The following is an 18,545-nucleotide window of genomic DNA, read 5'->3' as shown; positions in this document are numbered from 1 at the left end:
GGGATGTTGGCAGTGGTTTCTCCTTTTTTTTTAACTTGTCTAACTTTAAATTACACACATATATTTTGAATGATTTATTGACATTTGCTTCTCTAACACGTTAGCATAAGTATGAACAGACAGAACAGTAATAAATCTTAGTCACGAACAGAAACGTACGCCTCTGGTTCTCAATGTGGCCACGTAAAACTCACCTAGTGCGTTTCATATCAAAAAAATAGAAGTACTCCTGTCATGTCTAATTGAAAATCATGTGTTTGAGGCTTAAGTGTTTTAAAAACACAGTTTGAATGTTAAGTAGGTGCATTTCCAAAGTACAGTGTGCAAAAACAACTGCTGGTCACTGCAGTGTTTAATTTCTAGACTAAAGAAAATAGACGCTTCTTTCAAGTGCAGTTGTTTTTCATATTCCTCTGCTGCTACAGAATACCGTCCATATCTGCTAATGTCTTCTTATCGAACTTACAAGTAAGGGTGTGTGTTGTTGTGGGCCATAGCCAGTTAAATGTGTGCCAGGCTCTTCAGCTGCGACACATTAAATGGTTCCATTTTTAATTTAATTACACTTTTAAGTGTGCAGTGTAATTCCAGTTAGTTCAAGTGCCCAGCGAAGTCTTGCAAGACATTGTTGACAGCAGGAAAAGACGGACTGGACTTTAAATTGAGGACTGGCTGCATGAAAGAGGTTTAATTTATTTATTTATGTTTTGCAATGATGAGCACTTCTAGTGCTTTGTCAGCAGCTGATGTTTGCCCATATGGTACACAATGTGGTGATTTGTTTTGCGATGTTAATATACACATTGGAATGAAATTGTCCATCATGGGACAAATGTAGTTAAGTGGTAATTCTACAGCACTGTGTGTGTGTGTGTGTGTGTGTGTGTTAGTGGTCTGGCTAATCAAACTCAGTGTCAGCAGTAACTTGAGGTCTGCCCTCTACACCAGTACGTTCAATGTTAACGTCTCTTTCATCAAGTCGACCTCGGTGATGTAACAAACACATGAGCGCAGCAGTGTCGGTTTGCATGTATGGACTGTAACGTAAAGCAGTGTTGTTGTACTCTACCGTAGCTCTACTTGTAACTTTGGGTTCAACCAAGTGTGAATGGTTTCATGAAGTAAGCTTTGAAGCCTGTAAGTGATGATGTGGGGAGGCAACGACGTGGTTTATGTCAGATTTGGCAAAGCGTGGGCGCCCTGCATTTAACAACCATTTAATGTGGAATGGAGCATTTATTTATATGACAGGCCATATTAAATGTTTATGAGCGCTTCATTACCGTCTTGTTTTGAACTATAGTGAAGTGGATCTAGCTGCAAAGTTTGTTTTGAGTATGCCCCGGAAAACAAATCAAAACTAGTGCTAGAGAATATTTAAATCAAATATCGTGCTGCTACTTAAATGTAAAGCTACACATTAAAAACAAAAAAAGAAAGTTTTAATGATTAATCCCACTTGAGGATATGAAACATGTTTAGTTTCCACACTGATAATCGCCATTTTAACTCATCTACTTCAAACAAACAAACAAATTGTCAGTGATTATTTCAGTGCATATTTAAATAAGCTTCGGGAACATAGCGCTTTGGCAAGCTGTGCATGTTGATATCCATAGATCACAAACCACACGAGCAGATCAGTGGCTAGAGAACAGTGAGTTTCAACTTCTGTCGCTTGGCATTGAGATCACACTCTTCAAAACTACTCCTGAGAAAAAATAAACCCAAACATCCCCTAATGTAACAACAATGATCATCTAATGAGGGAAATTGTCTTATTTAACACAGTGGTTTGAAGCAGGAAGTGTGGAGGTGAATGGAGGCAGGTTACTAAACATCATCTGCACTGTTAATTTCAATACATTGATGAAACTGTTGAGCTTTTATTCAAAGACCTTTGTCAGAGTATTTAGTTTTGAACAGGTAACAAAACCTTTTATGTGCAGAAGTGCTCTTCTGTTCCAGCACAAATGGTTTATTATAATAAAACATCTAAACTCAAATGAGTCAACCTCAATGTCAGTCCTGTCTATCAATTTAAAAATAACAAAAAAAAGCCTGTAACATTCAGTGTTTTAGTGGAAAAGAAAACGCAGTTAACTTATGTTCGTTTTATTCAGCAGATTTTTAATAGAATGCAAAGATCCATTACGTGGAAACAAATTCAAACACTGTTTCTGCTATACAGAGACAGAAAGAGAAGAGAATGCCAGAGACAGGATCATAACCGTTGTTAGAATGTAAACTTTACAGAAGGAGATACAGATGATAAAACGCCACGTGTGGGCGTCCATATTTACCGGTCAGAAAAGTGTGACATAGTGAATAAACGACATAACACTCCCCACAAAAACATCTGCAAATGTCATCATCACACAGAAATATATAGAAGACAAAAATAAACGCATCCTTTTCTTCTTCTTCTTCTTTTGTCTGTGTGGCTCCACCTACAGCATTCCTCTAAAATAAATCAATTTACACTTCTTAACAAATCCTCACATTTACATGAAATTCATTAGGGAAGCATTTGTTTGCAAAAACAAACAAACAAAAAAAATCTCCCAAACACTCAGTTTCACCTCGTACAGTGAAAAGCTGGCGCAGGGATTAGGCTAGAGCGTCAAAGAGCAAAGAACATGATTGGCTGAAATACATACGTCAGTATCATAGTCATCATTCACACAGGAAGTCTGCTGAAAAGGTAACATGGCAAATAACACAGATTGGCAATAATGCAGGCTGCTTGAGCTGGCGGTGGCTCGTTAGGAAAATAAAGGGTGAATGGAAAGTGCATGATTAAATTTGTTTTTCTTTTAGCATTGCTAGCATGGTCTGTTTGGAGCTAGGTGGCTGTGTGGGGGGGAGGGAGAAGCAGAGAAGTCAAGACATGTCAGGAAATGAAAAGAAGAGTGAGTCGATGCTTGTCGTTTAGTTTGTACTTTGTCTTCTGTCCAATGCGTCACTTGCCGTCCGTGTTGGTCTTTGGAATGGTGTTGATTGGATGGTCGATTTTGTTTTCTTCTTCTTCATTTCTCTCCTTTTAGCGGCTGTAACCAAACTCGTCAGCATCGTCTGCACGGAAGTCTCCATAGCGCCAAATGTTGAGCTGATGACAGGAAACAGATTTTAGCAACCACAGTGAAACAAATGATCTTTTCCAACTGCTCAGAATCAGTAACTTGTGTCGCACAGAACATGTTAAGTGGTCAGAAGCCACCATGCAATGTTGATACAGATCAGTCCTTCACAGAGCCCAGTGTTAAGGCAGCGTCACCATGTAATCTGACTCTTTGTGCTCATCCATCCAAACTATGCCTCAAATACCACCCAGTCTATTACTTCTCTTATTCCACCACATTCACATGCGTCGCCTCATAAACTATTACATGCGTTCCCAGTTAAATGTCACCTTTATCACAATGCAGTTGGCAAAGTGTGTGTGTAGTTTGGAGCAGCATCCATTGTGTTGTTGGTTATTTAAATGTGACAGAAATTGTGCAGCGTTAGTGTGTCTGTATGTTCGTGGATCGGCGTCTATGTGGGATGTTTCCTTCTTGGCTCTCAGAGGCGTGCACACTCAGCTGTTAATGGTGTGATTCATAGCTAATTAGCGACTGTGCTAATTAGCACTAGTTATTAGAATGAATGAATCAAGTCATTTGTTCGTATTGCTATTTTGTGTCTCTCACTCCACTGACTTTTTTTCTCTCCTTCCTGACAACCTGAAAACACGGTAGTAACTCAGATTGTGATTGGTATCATTACCACCTCTGACTAACTCGCTGTCTGGCTGTGCTGTCAGTGTCTGGCTAAGAAAACCAGTACAGAAGAGATGGCTCCTTGTAAGATTTGGAGCCATCATGACATTTACATGAGTCAAACCAAAATTGTATCCTAGTGTTTTCTAAAAGCTCTCAGGGATTGTTTCGAAAGGCAGCTTAAATTTGCACAAACACTGTTCTGTCAGAGTTCAAGGCTAAAAACCAGAAGGGATCCAGCTAACAGGGTCTGAGACTTAAAGGTACCTAAGGACCTCTGGCTATTAGACATCATTTCTTATTTCTTCTGGCTCATTAATTTGTGTTTAATAGTTTGTGGACAACAGTGACGCTCAATCACACAGAGGAATACGTTAAGAGGCTTTGTCTACACGGGTGATACTTATTAGTAGGATAAATGTGATATTGGTTTTTCATTATTCTTAGGAACAGTTCCCAACAAGGAAAATATCAAATACCACGTTGTAGTGCTGACACAATGATTAAGAAAGTCTTTACAGCATCAGTCTTACATAGCAAATTTCAATGCGACCAGCCAGATGAAGTACTGAATCTTTCCACTGGACAACTGTGGGTCAAAGGTCTGTGACTTGACTTGTGTTAATATGAAAATCCTGCATCTTATGTTCTAGTAATTCTCCATTTTTTCTCTGTCTATCCCCACTCCACAATTTTACACATCTCCCCCACCCCCCCTTTTTTCACAGTACGGACGTGCACAGACTGTGGGCTGAGGTCCATATGGGACAGTAACGACTGCCAATGTAATGTGTCACATCTTGACGGAGAGAGAGAGAGAGAAGCAGCAAACAGGGAAGACACTTTCTCGCTGGTAGTTGGTGTAGAAAAGTAATTAATGTTGTAATGTATTCTTGTTTTGGCAACATATAATTTCTCACAGAGAGGCAGACAAACCACAATTATTAGGAGGAGGTGACAGAGAAGCTGATAAATGACAATAAGATGGTTGGCTGGGATGAAGAGACTTACCCTGGCACTCTTGGCAGATTCTTGACTGTTGAGGTACTCCGTCACCTAGGGCGGAGAGAGACGAGTCATTAGCATATCACACCACTGTGTCACATATAGGGTTTTAAAGGATTAAGGTGAATCAATGCATCCTTTCAACCTGTTCTGCCCCTGGAGACATTTCATACCTGCTTACATAGAAATTTACAAGTTGTATAGCACAGTTCACCTTTTTTTTTGTCTTTTTAGAAAAGCACTTGTTCATCATCTCAGCAACACTGAATGTAAAAAACACAGTGTCCTCTCTGAGGGAAAGAAATACACCCCCCACTACTGTTGAATGATGTACTGCTGTTAACTGTTTTACCTGTGCTGCAGTTCAAATCAATGTTTGTCTGAAGTAAATAAAGTTTAAACTTTAAACTAAACCAGAACTAAGTGTGGAGTTGTGTTGTCTACTGCACCCTGACTGTCACATTCATGTAAATGTAATTTATATCCTCTGATATGAGTAAATGCAGATGTTTGTTTAGCCCACTGGAATCCAAAGGACTGGATGTAGTGTGAGGAGAAACAAAGTGTAGTGTTAAAAGTACTGATTGCAGCAGTGGCAGCAGTGGCAGCAGTGGCAACAGCCATGTAGGCTCAGTGAATGACCAAGTGATGAGTCACAGGACAACGGGTGGGAGAGGGTGTAGTGTAGACCTGCCCAGTGCATATTAGTGCTGGATAGATCAGGACCCCAATACCATGTGATGCTTGGGGAAATAGGGAAGGAAGAGATTGGTCATTGCAGCAAACGCAGTTACTAATCTTAGGTTGTGATAGGTGCATTCTGATGACTGAGCATTTCCACCTGTGATCAATGAGGTTGGCGTCAGCTGTAGCCAATCAGACTCAGCCCTATTTGTGTGAAGACCTGTGAGTCTACCTGCACAAGTGCTGTGGCTGAATAGTGCAGTGGTAAGATCGTTGCCCTCCATGTGGGAGAGCAGGGTTCAAATCCCAGCCACTTCCTTTATTAAATTTCTTCTTTTTCCCACCCGGGGTCACCACAGCGAATCATCCTTTTATCCTTCATAAAATATGACAAAAATAAGTATTTGGATCTGTTTTTGTCTGTGTCTCTGTACAATGTCAGAGCTTTATTACGTTCTAGCCATACATCTAGTGTGGCTGGATAGTGCAGTGGTAGGATCACTGCCTTCCAAGTGGAAGAGCGGGGTTCAAATCCCAACCCAGCCAGTTCTCCTTCACCATTAGTTCAGGGCACAAATGCTACGGCAGGGGGAGCCAGGACGCCAGAACATCGGGGATGTAGCACCATCCCCCGATTTTGAGAGCTAGGGTAGAGAGAGGCAGCTTAGGTATAAGGCGAGTGTAGTGTAGTACCTCCCTCTAGCCAATGGCAAGATGGTGCTCCTGGCTAACATGGATGAAAGGATGGACTAGGCAAGGAGTAGGGATTGCCCCCACTTCCACTGCCACAGAAGAAATGGAACCCTCAAGAAGAGAAGAGGAATGGAATGGAATGGAATGGGATCCCCAACGCAGGACCTGGAACCTGGATATTCAACAACCAAACTATGCCTAGAAGACGGAGGAACTGCAGTAATGGAATGTCGCATGCATGCAGGGATACAGTTGTGCACACTGTTAACTTTTTACCTTAGACAGTCAATTATTTTCTGTTAGCAACATAGTGCTACATAACCTTGGTCATATTTTCACCCCTGTTAAATATTTTTCTTTGGTGTCTCCTGGGGAGTTTAGTCACTGCACTTCAAACCTCCTGCTCTGTACAGTTCAAGTTCTTTAGTCAAGTCTGTTATTCTATCTAGTAACAATGTATTTCCCTATTTGGGTTAAAGACCTGTGAGTCCATGGCACTAGCTTTTATGCTGTCTTGCTACTAGAACTCCAATTTATTGCTTTTCCTGTTCCTCATTGGTAGAGTTGATTGGAATCAAGGTATCTGCCAAATTATTACATGTCAGTGTCACATTTCTCAAATGTGTGTGTCAGCAGAAAATTTAGTTACTGCAATCAGGAGAGGAGATTAGACACACCTGATTTCTAGAGGTAGGTTCCTCCTTGGCACACCAATTAGGCTGCTAACACTCAATCACTCTACAACTATCAGCTGCCAAACTCAGTTCTCTAAGAAAGTTGGCCCACAATCCTACTGATACTTAGACCAAGAGACAGTTTACAGTATCAGTCATAAAAAAAAGTCACTTTTCACAGTGTATTTCTTTAATTCAGCCTGTTACATTTAGACTACTGAGACAAAAAAACAGAAATCAACCACACTTCCAGACACAGGAGAAGATTGAACCAGGTTTCTTGAGTCTCATTAGACTGTTTGTGTAAGTGTGGGGAAGTGACATCATGGGGGTATGTCTTCTGCTACACTCTCTAACGACCACAAGCAGCTCAAGACTTGGCAGAGTTAACTAGTCAGGGTTGACATAACAGGTAACTTTCTTGTGGGAGACTTTAGATGAGTGATATTTTGGTAATGTGAAATATATCAAACAGGCAACAATTAGATTCAATTCACATTTAATTGTAGAACACTTTTTAAAATTGACATTGTCACAAAACAGCTTTACACCAGCAAAACAAATTATGGACAAATACTTAACAGCAACACAGACTAACCCTAATTCTGTTAACAGGAACTGAAATCACCACAGTTGATTGGGATTCACAATATGAACCACATCGTGCTGCCTGCAAAGCATCTAAGAGAATTTCCCTGCAACATAACAACACAGCTCAGCCACATGGAGAGCAGCCAGTGAGTAAAGCAGTGTTTGGATAAGAGGTTTAGAGAATGTGTATGTATGGACCTCAGAGCTTATGTCACAGACCCTCTGAACAAAACTGTCCTGGTGACATACTCCTCGTATTACAGTATCAGAGTGGATAAAGAATGGTCAGGCTCTGAAGCCTTCACACCCAGTTCACCTCTCCTCCATCAACTCTAGACACCCTCAACACTTACATTCAGTGTGTGAATGGAGGGAAGCAAGACGTTTGCAGCATCCAGAATAAAGATGATATAGACAAAATAAAGAAACTACCACTACATAGACATAACACAACAAGGAACTCACTGTGTTCTTGTAATGGAATCAGTTGGGCCCACGTTTTGTAGCTTATTATAGTAGCAGATGAGCTGGCTTTCACACTCAGATGCGTGCACTCACACCAGAACAAGGATGCCAGATGTTAAAACTGTCGAGTGAGGATGGGGCTCTGGAGTTTAATTGCTTAGCTAGCTCATGCACATAGGTTGATTTGATAGCTATGCTGCACATGGCACTGCCAAGATAACAGACCTGAAGCTCTGTCTAAGTGAGTGCATGTGTGAATATGTGACTGAGGAAAGTGCAGTGGCGGCACAAGTTATCCATCAAAGCCAACTAAAGGTGTTGGGGTCTGGCATCTTGGTCCCACCAGACAGATGTCACCTTATGGAAGACCAAGCAGACTATATTTCACTGATACAAAAGGCCGCTTATGGCATTTGGGCTTTAGAGCAGAGCTATCAGTGGCTGTAGCAGTTTCCTACTGCTTCACTTGGGGAGCTAGAGGGAAGCTAAAACCATGCGCAAGAGGGTTTCACAGCTGCTAAAGTGGATCTGACATTATTCAAACACAAAAGAGAAAATTACATTTGTTGAAAAAGGTCAAACTAGTAAAGCTTAACTTTAAGGGAAATCTATTCTAGCTACAGTTTTTCCAAACACTCTGCATCCACATGCACAGCATTAGGTAAGAGACGCAAACTGAAGAGCACTACAGCACAATATGCCCAGATGATAGCTGCCACATTGGAACTATCACGGTGAGCCTCTTTGTACTGTGGTTGGGAGGGTGCCTTTCCTGGCTCACCCTCATCTTTCGCTGTTCTGCTCGTCGGAATACAACAGCCAATCGCTGTGCAGCTGAACGCAGATGATGACTGCCTTCGGATTCTCAACAGCTTCACGTATCCCTTTCCGGATCCTCCTTTCACAGCTTTTCTATTGGCTCCAGTAGGGAGGCATAATGGCTCATTTACAACACAAACAGACGCAACGCTCATCTAGAGACAACTTAAAGTTGCAAAGGAAATGAATGTTTCCCATCATGGGAAACAAATGTGCTACTAAACGGGATGAAGCTAGGGGACGATAATCAGGGGTATGACGCACAGTTGTCAGAGAAAAGAAATGATTCTCCAGCAACGGAAAGGAGAGAGGCCAACAAATAATGATTCAGTGTTCCAGGTTAAAAGAAGTGAGAAGAAGAATATCAACCAACAAAATATATGATCCATTTAGAGACTAGTAGAAGGAACGTTTGGAGGCCGTTAGGGTAGCAGAAGGCAGCACGTGACAGGGTGCTTGTCTGGATGACCCTACAGAGCTCCCATATGCCAAACAGATGCCATGTTTGGGGAGCAGTAGCCATAGACACTGGCAGTGGCAGAGTATACACTGTTGGAAGAGGATGATCTCTGTGTGGGAGTATCCCCTGACTTTGTGTGATTAATTCACAGCATCCATTTGACTTTGTTCAGAATCTGGAACATGGAGCAAAACAACAATCAGAAAGCTTGACTCATTACAGATTTCATGACAACAGTACACATTGATCACAGTAACCTAAGACCAGAAAACAACTTCCTGATGCCTCGTACAAACTCTACTCGTACTAACAAAGATTACTTCCAACTTAATGCTCACAGGTAACTTTCTTGTGGGAGACTAAAGTCTATATAAGTGATATTTTGGTCAGATGAACGACAGGTGGTGTGGGTCTGGTGCTTTGGCACTACACAGTGACTCTCCTGGGTGGGAATCTGCCTGCTTAAGAGTGAGAGAGGCTGCATATTTACCCATGCTGGTCAGCGTGCCATGCCCAGGTGGTGTTCTGGTAAGCTTGGTGTGAAACTGATGGACGTGAGCAAGAGCTAACGTTGCAGCTTTCTGACAGGTTGTGCGCGTCTGGTGCGTAGGTGAGCTGCTACTTTTTTTGATTTCACAGCACGCAGAGACACTAGGTGAAACCAGATTTTGGATGGAGTAAATTTGAAAAGCAAGTGACTAATCAAAGTTTCGGCGCCTTGTGTGCTCTCGGTTCTCGCTGTCGAGATGTGATGCCAGACGATGTAAAAACTGCTCAAATGACAAGGGAACAATGAGGCTTGTCCTCTGTGCATGTTGAGCTTTTCTCATTAACAGCAATGATGATCACACACACACAGGCTGCCAGACACAAGCAGTTCAAAACTGACACTGCTACCATTTTGTCATCGTTTCTTTCAGGCTGCAAAGCTGTTGTTTTTTTCATGCTGCTCTCTCTTCATTACATCTCATTTCATTTTCCCTCCACCTATCTCCTTTAAACTCCACTGAAGGAAACTAAAAGTTTGCTAAATAAAGGCAGGCAACACCACGACTATGGGAACATACTAGCTTTTATATCTGTAACACACGCCGCTGTGGATTGGAGTCTAAAGAGACATCTCTCATTCAACATGCCAGTGCATGAATACTGCATGGCCAGCAGAGAGAAGACTAGGGTTTTGGAATAGCCTCATCAGACTTGTCATTGGAAAATGGTTTGATAGGGAAAGGCTTGTTACACAAGCAATGCTACTAACTTGGGAAATATTCCTCAAAGGCTGAGCCACTATACATGTATATAAAGAAGCTGGAGCATGAGCATCATGTTAGCAGTGCAGCAGCTTCAGTGCTCCTTATAGGTCAATAGTTAAGGGATTAAGGCACAACTGTTAGTGTACAGTATTCACCTTCTGCAATGCTCACAATCAATACACAATCGCTATGGTTATGATTGCAAAGTGCCAGAAAACAGGTGTGAGGAGTACAGGTATGTGGTAACATGCTCCTTTTAGGCCAAAACAACATCTGTTGACAACAGGAGTTTCAGGTTTTAACTGCATTTATCAGCCTTGACATTAAACAGTTATTTCTCCTCCTACTGAGTCTGTGTGGAGAACTGACAACCAAGCCAGCTACAGACAACACAAAGAAAAAATGGTATACTATTTCCACTTCTGCTTTGTGCATTGTTTACAGCAAGACTACAAGATTTCTGGAATTGTCAAATTTAAACAAGTTCATGTAGACATTGTCGAAAAGTACGCTGCATGGAAAGCAAGAGTGAAACATGAGCCATAACACGGCAGTGTTACAGACACGTGAACTAAATTAAATAGGAGTGATTCTCAATCATCCAGTCTATGATTATTCCAGAAATTCATGTTTAGTGGCAACTGGACTATCCATTCCTGGATGGAATGCAAAACATGTTCAAGAACTTAAAGATAGTCCAGTTGCCACTGAACAGCCAATTTTGAAACAAGCCATAATATTCATGTTATTTACGTAACATTTGCAAGGGAAAGTTGGTGCTGAAAATTGCAGCAATCACACTTACATCTGCAGAAAACAAGTTTAGGATGAAGAAAATCAGACTTATTTCTGGTTAAATCTGGTTATTTCTCTCTGATACTACACACAATTAAACTATGAGTACATGATGTACTTTCATGTACATCATGTGTGTCACTGTTGCTATCTAAGGTAAACTGGGATTATGCCCTATTGCATGCTGGTCCCCGCAGCATGGCTGTCGGAGGAGATCAGGCGCTTTTGGTGGCGACGCGGCATGACAAGCCCACCAGCATGAGTTTGTAGCATTAAGGAGGACACACGTAAAATGTGCACACATCAAATGCAAGAATTAACAGCGGATATCAAAGAGTAGCCTCCCAGGGGCGCTGAAAAGAAAACAGGTCTTGCGTAAACAGTAATGCATCAGAGCAATACGTCTCTCACACACACAGCCACGTCTCACTATACTTTTGAAGACACTCATTGACATGATGCATTCCCTAGCCTAAATGCATAACACCAAACTTATTCTAAACCTAACCTAAAAACTTAACTCCAAAAACACTCTTTGAACTTGTGTAAATTGGCTAAAATGTCCATATAAGATATTTAATCACTTACAAGGTAAGAAAGACGAAAACCTACAGACTCTTAATTTAATAAAAGGTTGTGTAGATTTTTATATACCCCAAGATCAATTAAAAATAAAAAAAAAATCTCTCCCCCAACATCACACAACTCCAAATAATCTAAGTTTCTCCCACCTCTGTCCTTCACACAGCCCGAGGATGTGTGGCAGGGAGAATACAACTGCGACTGTTTGTGTGTACATCTGTAGAGGATGGAATGGCGTTTGGGAAGTGGCGCGTGTCAGCTAGGACATGTCAAAGTGGCCCTCGGAGCAGTGGCAGCAGGGGAGGCAACTGCCTGTGCAAGTGTGGGTGTACGTGAGCGTGTACAGTCAATAACAGGGGAGCAGAAAATGTCCATTAAAAGGCCCCATCTCTGGCTCTACTTGTAAATTAGGTATTGAGCCATTGGTGGAAAGCGGACATGCTGTCACACATGCATGAAGCTCAGGGGGTGTATGTGTGGCCTGTGATGGGTGTTCCTTTTTTTTTTTCTAGGTGGGGGTTGATGGGCTGTGGCAGGCATTGGGATTGAACAGAGAGGGCAACAACCTGAAAGTTAGTCAATCAGTGTCCTGGATACAGCTAAAAGCCATTTATAGATGACACAGTGAACAATTTTCGGGTCAGGGTGGAGGCGATTGGAACCTGTCCCGCTGTGTCAGAAACCACTGTGACTGAACACACTCGATCCACGTACCCACATTTACACAACTACAACTACTTGTGCTAATAACCAACAACACTACACAACAGTTTATGTGAAAAGGCATAAATACATTAAAAAAAAGCTTCATATACAAGCCACAACTAAGCTACTTCAAACATCCTTGAAATAAAAAACAAGGCCAACATTTTCAACAATACAGAGAAAGATGATGAAAGGGAAAAAAAACTACATTTCCCTAAGGTCTGCTGGGTAATTAAAGATTCTAGGATGCTCATCTGCAGGGAGCCACCATACAGCTGGTTTTTCCCCAGTCTGGTGCACATACACAATAATGTGACATTTTAATAAGGATCCTAACTGTGCCTTCACAAACATTTATCTAAGGTGTGTAAAAACTATTTCTATATCTTCATTGTTTCACAGGAGAGCAGATTTCAAACTAGGTCTAGCTCCATTCATCAGGCTTTATAGCTGTTGGTGATTAATAATGATAGCACTGGCAAGGGAGAGACAGACACTTCCGTATTAGTAATTGACTTGTAATTAGCAAACGGGACATTATTAGCTTGTATCGCTAATGAACTTTGGAGGCTAGCATCAGTGTCACTTAGTGGAGATGACTGTGCGAGAGGGGTAACATCGATGGCCTGCCCGAGTTTGAATCAGTCATGTTGATGATGACAGGGACGGTGGTGAAAGCACAAAATACAGCACTTCTAACCACACAGCTATCTTCCCAATTGAGCTGTCATGACAGAATCATTTCATTCATGCATGTTAGGTTGGCCAGCTGCTGCTATGCCGCTAGCACTAATTGTATACATATTAGGTAGAAATAAAAATACCTCTGTTGTCTGTTGGACTAACCAGGTTTTTCACTCTCTCTATAGCATACTGTCCTAAAGAAAGACAATTCCTGAAGCTTTACTGCCTTATTTTCAGCTCACTGCGAGGTCGTAGGCAAGAGGCAGCTGATAAAAGTTGCAAATAATTGCTGGCAACAGCATTTAAATCACAGATCGTTATGAGGCCAACATCCGATCTGATTAGAGCGCCTCTCCACTTTAATTCTTGGGGATTATTGTTCAACAGTGTTGAAAGACAACATGCAAATTAGCACATGCAAAAGCCAAATGTGCTGCCTTCCCATCACGGTCTAAAATGAAGTGCTCAAGCTCTGTTTGGATAACATCAATACTTAAGGTTAAAAACAGAAAAGAGGAAACAGAGCAAGGGTGGGTGAGTGAGTGAATCGCTGAATGGAATAAAAAGCAATAATGAATAAGTATGGTGAAGTTATAGAGTGATGTGCAGAGGGTGGAGAAATGGAGACGTAAAAGGGAATAGAGTGTACAGAAGCAAGCAAACAGGAAGGAGGTATTTAACAGGACAGCACTGGAAAGATAGGAAGTGATAGGAGGAACAGGACAAATTGATGTTGAGAAAGTGGTAAACAATAAAAAAAACAAAACAAAAAGGAAAGCAACACACCGAACAATGTGTGGAGAGAAGCATTAATGGTGAGAAGGGAGGAAAAATAAGTGTGTTATTGAGTGTCTCTGTGCAAGTGTGGCAAGTTGCCATTCTAGCAGTGGCTAGTTGACGGTGCCAGGACAATTTAAGAATGGCTTAGTATACCTACTGAGCCTGAGGTGGAGAAGGCAGTGTGAGAGTTTTAGGTCAGGAACAGAGCTCCAAATATGATATTAAAGACAGCTTACTTGTAGGCATAGAAGAACCCGACAGCAAGTTTGGCAAATATCCATCAGTTTCTGTTTATTTGTTTTTATAACTGGAGCAATAATGTTTTACTATAGCAATACTCAAATTATAAGTTAGATTCACGTTCTGATGAAGTCTCTGCTTTGCTTTTTGTGTTCCCCAGAGTTAATATCAGTAGTTTCTTGTGCATGCTGAGGCCCTATTGATTACACTCTACACTTTTACTCTTGCGTTTTCAAACAGAGAAAATCAATGTGCATTTTATGTGTGCATTTGGCAGATTTTATACAGAAGGGAAGAAATACAGATTCCCACCTCAGGAATACCAGTTGCCATGAGGGGTAATCAGACCAAATGACATGATTGACACTGCTGTAAATCTCGCCGCCTAAGGCAAACATTACTGTTGAGCTTTGCTAACAGCTCATTTATTGTACTAACATGATGATAACATGTAGAGTTGGCTACCATTTTGCATGGCAGCCAAATGTACCAGACAGTCAACACTGACAGTGTTCAGAGATTTTGTGCCCTGGGGAACAATAAAACAAAAGAGACTTCATTTTATTGCTACAAAAAGAAAAAAATCTTTCATGCACTGTACTGGGATTAAAATGTTTGAATGGTGAAAAACAAAGAGGGACAGCAGATAGACAAAGAAGAATGAGGTAATGCACCAAATCACCAGAGATGTATTTTTTAACAGAAAATGTGGTAGAGAGGGGGAAAACGCTCCAGGCTATATTTAAAACCAACAGGTGCTTCAAATACAGGAGCTACTTAACATAATGTAATATGTCCTTTCTGTTTAATGTGTTGCAATAATACCTCACTAAATGTGGAAATACATACCCTACAGTATATCTCAGCTCAGGTGCCTGACATCCTTCTCACTCACTGCATTGAACATCACACCTCTAGTTCACAGTGGTATTGTGTTTAGAGTAGCCACTGCAGTCATTATGAATGAACACGTTGTGCTGCAACACGTGTCTATCAGATAAACAGCTGCCATATTATCATGTTTTTGCCTACACTTTGACAATGACTGTTTATCCTTTGTCAGGAGTCGTTATATAGCTGCAACAATAGCTATCCATATGGTGAGCGTACTAAGCAAGTGTAGGGCTTAAGGCAAAAATGAACTTGGGGGAAAAAACATTAAACCCCCGAAATGGATGAATATCCCTGTCTGCTTTCCCTCTCCTGGGACAATGCCATCTTCAAAGACTGGTGTTAACCTTCAGTGCACTTATAACTGACTATTGATAGTTACTGAAGTGCCAGTGAACATTACAGCCCATCTGTTACGCCATGCTTAGCACTAGGGTACAGATTACAATGACCATGTTCCAATCCCCTGGAATGGATAATGAATAAAGAATAGAGCCAAAATGGAACAGATAGGAAGGACAAAAGTCACTTTTACAAGGAGGCTGATAGTCTGGATGAGTGAAAAGAGAGAAAGCAGGATAGAAAGAGCTCTGGGTGAGCTCGCTTGGATACTGCACTATCAAAAGCTCAAGGGGAACTTTCTATAAAAGAGAAAAAAAAGAAATGGCGGCACTGATCCAGAGGTCAGCAAAAGGTTTTAACATCTACTTTAGGCCGCAAACCGCTGCAAAATAGTCCAAGAAGTCCAAAAGTACATATCAAATATGGATGGATAGTCAACACAGATTGATTCATTCTATCCAGTTTAGTACTGCAATTCAATTAAGATAATCTGACCATTATTTTCTCAATTAACTGGTTAATAACTGGTTTTATCTGTATAATATCAAAATACTTAAATAATTTCCACTGTCATTTTCAAGAGTTTAAGGTGTGATCCAACCAAAAGTCAAAACCCTACATAACAGAAATAGCAGAGCAATTCAATGTTCTCATAGTTGACAGATATTTCACTGCTACATCCCTTAGCCCCTAACATAAAGCTACTAGCTGTGCAGTTCTGCTACAGTATTCAGTACGAGTGCAGCTTCAGTGAATCAGAGGCATATTTACTGCATTCGAAAAGCAGCATAATCACACCAAGTCAGACATATAATGGATCTCAGCAACATGGCTTTAAGCTTGGAAGCTGACTTGATGGGTGGAAATATCAACGCGAAACGATGCAGAGCTTATTTTTAACACACACTTGTAAGCACACTGGCAATACTGATGCTCTGCTGCATGGAAGGCTTTCCCCAGATCAAAATATTTTGTCTGTAGCCAGGAAGGAAGAGGTGAATTTTAGAAACTAAGCTGGTGAATACCAAAGAGACACCATCAGATCCAGTAAAACATAAATCTATACAGTCTATAAGCCCATTAGTCATGTGGCTTGGAGGTTTTAATCACTGCTTTTTGTCTATGCATGTTGGTCCCTGGATACTCGGTGGAGTTCAGAGGACAAAACACTTGCCCAATGAGGCACAGTGCTTTTATTGACTGACCATGGTGAGGTGTGCTCCTTGTATCTGGGATGTTTAGCGTTTGTAGAAATGAGTTGGTAACTATATCACCATCACTATTCCAAATCAGCTTTTAATTTATATAAATCTACACTTACACTATCAAGTTACTCCAGTGAACATATTTCACTATTCCTTTTTGTATATCGGTTTTCAAATAAACAGCACAGTGACTAATAATGGAGCAGTAATTGCACCAGGAATAAATATCCTCCATTTTTCAGTATCTTTCATCTTTTGGCTTAGAGTCTGCTGTTCAAATTAGCATAATGAGAGGAAAGCAAATGAGCGTTGCTTCATGGTTTGACAAAATGGCCGCCATCTGAGGCAAATTACAGTGTGTAAATGTATATTATGTGGCTCTGAAATGACAAGTGAGAAGAGGTATTTTGTCTCGTGTCACGGATTTAGTGTAATACTAGCTTTCATGTATCAAAAATAATCTATACATGACAAGCTCTGAGATTGGCTACAAGCTTGCTAGCATGGAAATGTGGTAATTATTGAACTGTCAGGAAGCCAAAGGCAGCATATGGAACTTTCTCCATCAGATACTATACAAGAGACTCTACACTAAACATTTACTGGGCACTTAAAGTGAAGTGGCACCTGCTACGTTTGATCAACTGACTCAAACTGCAGCGGCAGACGTCAAATATTGATCCATACTATGCATTTCAACAGCGCTCTGAGCCACTGAATAAGACAAAAAAAAACAAATTCATAGAAAGAAGTCATGTTTTTCAAGATGTTTTGCTTTGATTACATAGATATGCAAGTGACTGGACCACTTCAGTCTCACATAAACACCACAGCCTATAATTTCGGCTGTGTTACATTTCCGTAACTGAACACTGTGATTGCTGCATGTACCATAACCGCACTCTCCCGTCATCTACACCGTACTTATCTCTTACCATTTTCTGCAGGTGTTTCTCCTTGCGAACATCCACCATGACCAAGCCCTCTTTGACCAGACCGAGGCCCACGTCTTCCTTGGTGTCCCCAAACAGTAACGTGACATGTGGGCAGGTGGCACCAGAGTACTCCACATTCAACATGCACTGGCTGTTTTGGATGTCCCGCACCACGCAGTCCACTACGTCCGCACGAGCGTCCTCCTGAAGAAGTAAAGGGTGATAAAGGATGGGATGATAGAGAAGGAGAAGGAAAGAAATGGGTGGTAATAGATGGTGGGTTCAAAGAATGAAAAAAACATGGGGAGATAATCGAAGAGAGGGAAAGCGTGAGAAGAAAGGTGAAAGGGATAATTAGTATGTTATCACTGATGACTCCAAAACAGATCTGAGTGCGCGTGCACACACACACACACACACACACACACACACACACACAGATATGTGACGCAGTCATATACAGATGTATACATATGTGTGTGTGTGATTGCTGTTGCAGAAAAAAAACATTGAGGGGTAATCTGGTCAGGAAAAACTAATCCATTCTAATGACCGGATAACTCACACAGTAATCTGTCATGAAGCACAACAATTATCTACTCCATCAGTTCAAGAGATTTTAGTTTGGCTTAACTAACTAATGGTCTGACTCCCAACTCATCCTCCTCCTCCTGTCGCTTTCTCCTCACTCTTCAGCTTTTTATTTCGCTTTCTTATTCCTAACCTTCTTCAGTGTGAAAGGCCAGCATTTGATTGAACACATGGTGAAGAAGGTGAACAGCTGCAATGCATTTCTAACCTCATGTCCTACAGTAGTCAAAGCAAAGACGAGAAAAACAAGGAAGCTGCATCTTCAAAGGCACCAGAACACTTTAAAACAAAAATCAGTCCCTGGCTATCATCCATTCCTCCCCTACACCATCCATCTCTTCGCTTCCCTTCTTTCTCGCCCTGGTCTTGTCTCCATGGCAACCCCCTTCG

At 41.2% G+C, this 18,545-nt stretch overlaps 1 protein-coding gene across 1 annotated transcript in view; it reads right to left on the bottom strand.

Moving 5' to 3' along the window:
* Positions 1–2,099: 2,099 nt before the first annotated feature.
* snd1 (staphylococcal nuclease and tudor domain containing 1) overlaps positions 2,100–18,545 on the bottom strand; it is a 148,679-nt gene continuing 132,233 nt past the window's right edge. Inside the window, exons 22-24 of the mRNA XM_026364381.1 lie at positions 17,565–17,768; positions 4,773–4,817; positions 2,100–3,109 (exon numbers count right to left, since the gene is read on the bottom strand). Of these exons, the coding sequence (XP_026220166.1) occupies positions 3,044–3,109; positions 4,773–4,817; positions 17,565–17,768 (315 nt within the window). The 3' untranslated portion in view covers positions 2,100–3,043. The remainder of the gene's footprint in view (positions 3,110–4,772; positions 4,818–17,564; positions 17,769–18,545) is intronic.

Source organism: Anabas testudineus, chromosome 23 (assembly GCF_900324465.2).
Source record: "Anabas testudineus chromosome 23, fAnaTes1.2, whole genome shotgun sequence".
NCBI classification, from domain to species: domain Eukaryota; kingdom Metazoa; phylum Chordata; class Actinopteri; order Anabantiformes; family Anabantidae; genus Anabas; species Anabas testudineus.
Note: the sequence above shows the minus strand (reverse complement) of the source record. Positions and strands in the feature narration are given on the sequence as shown.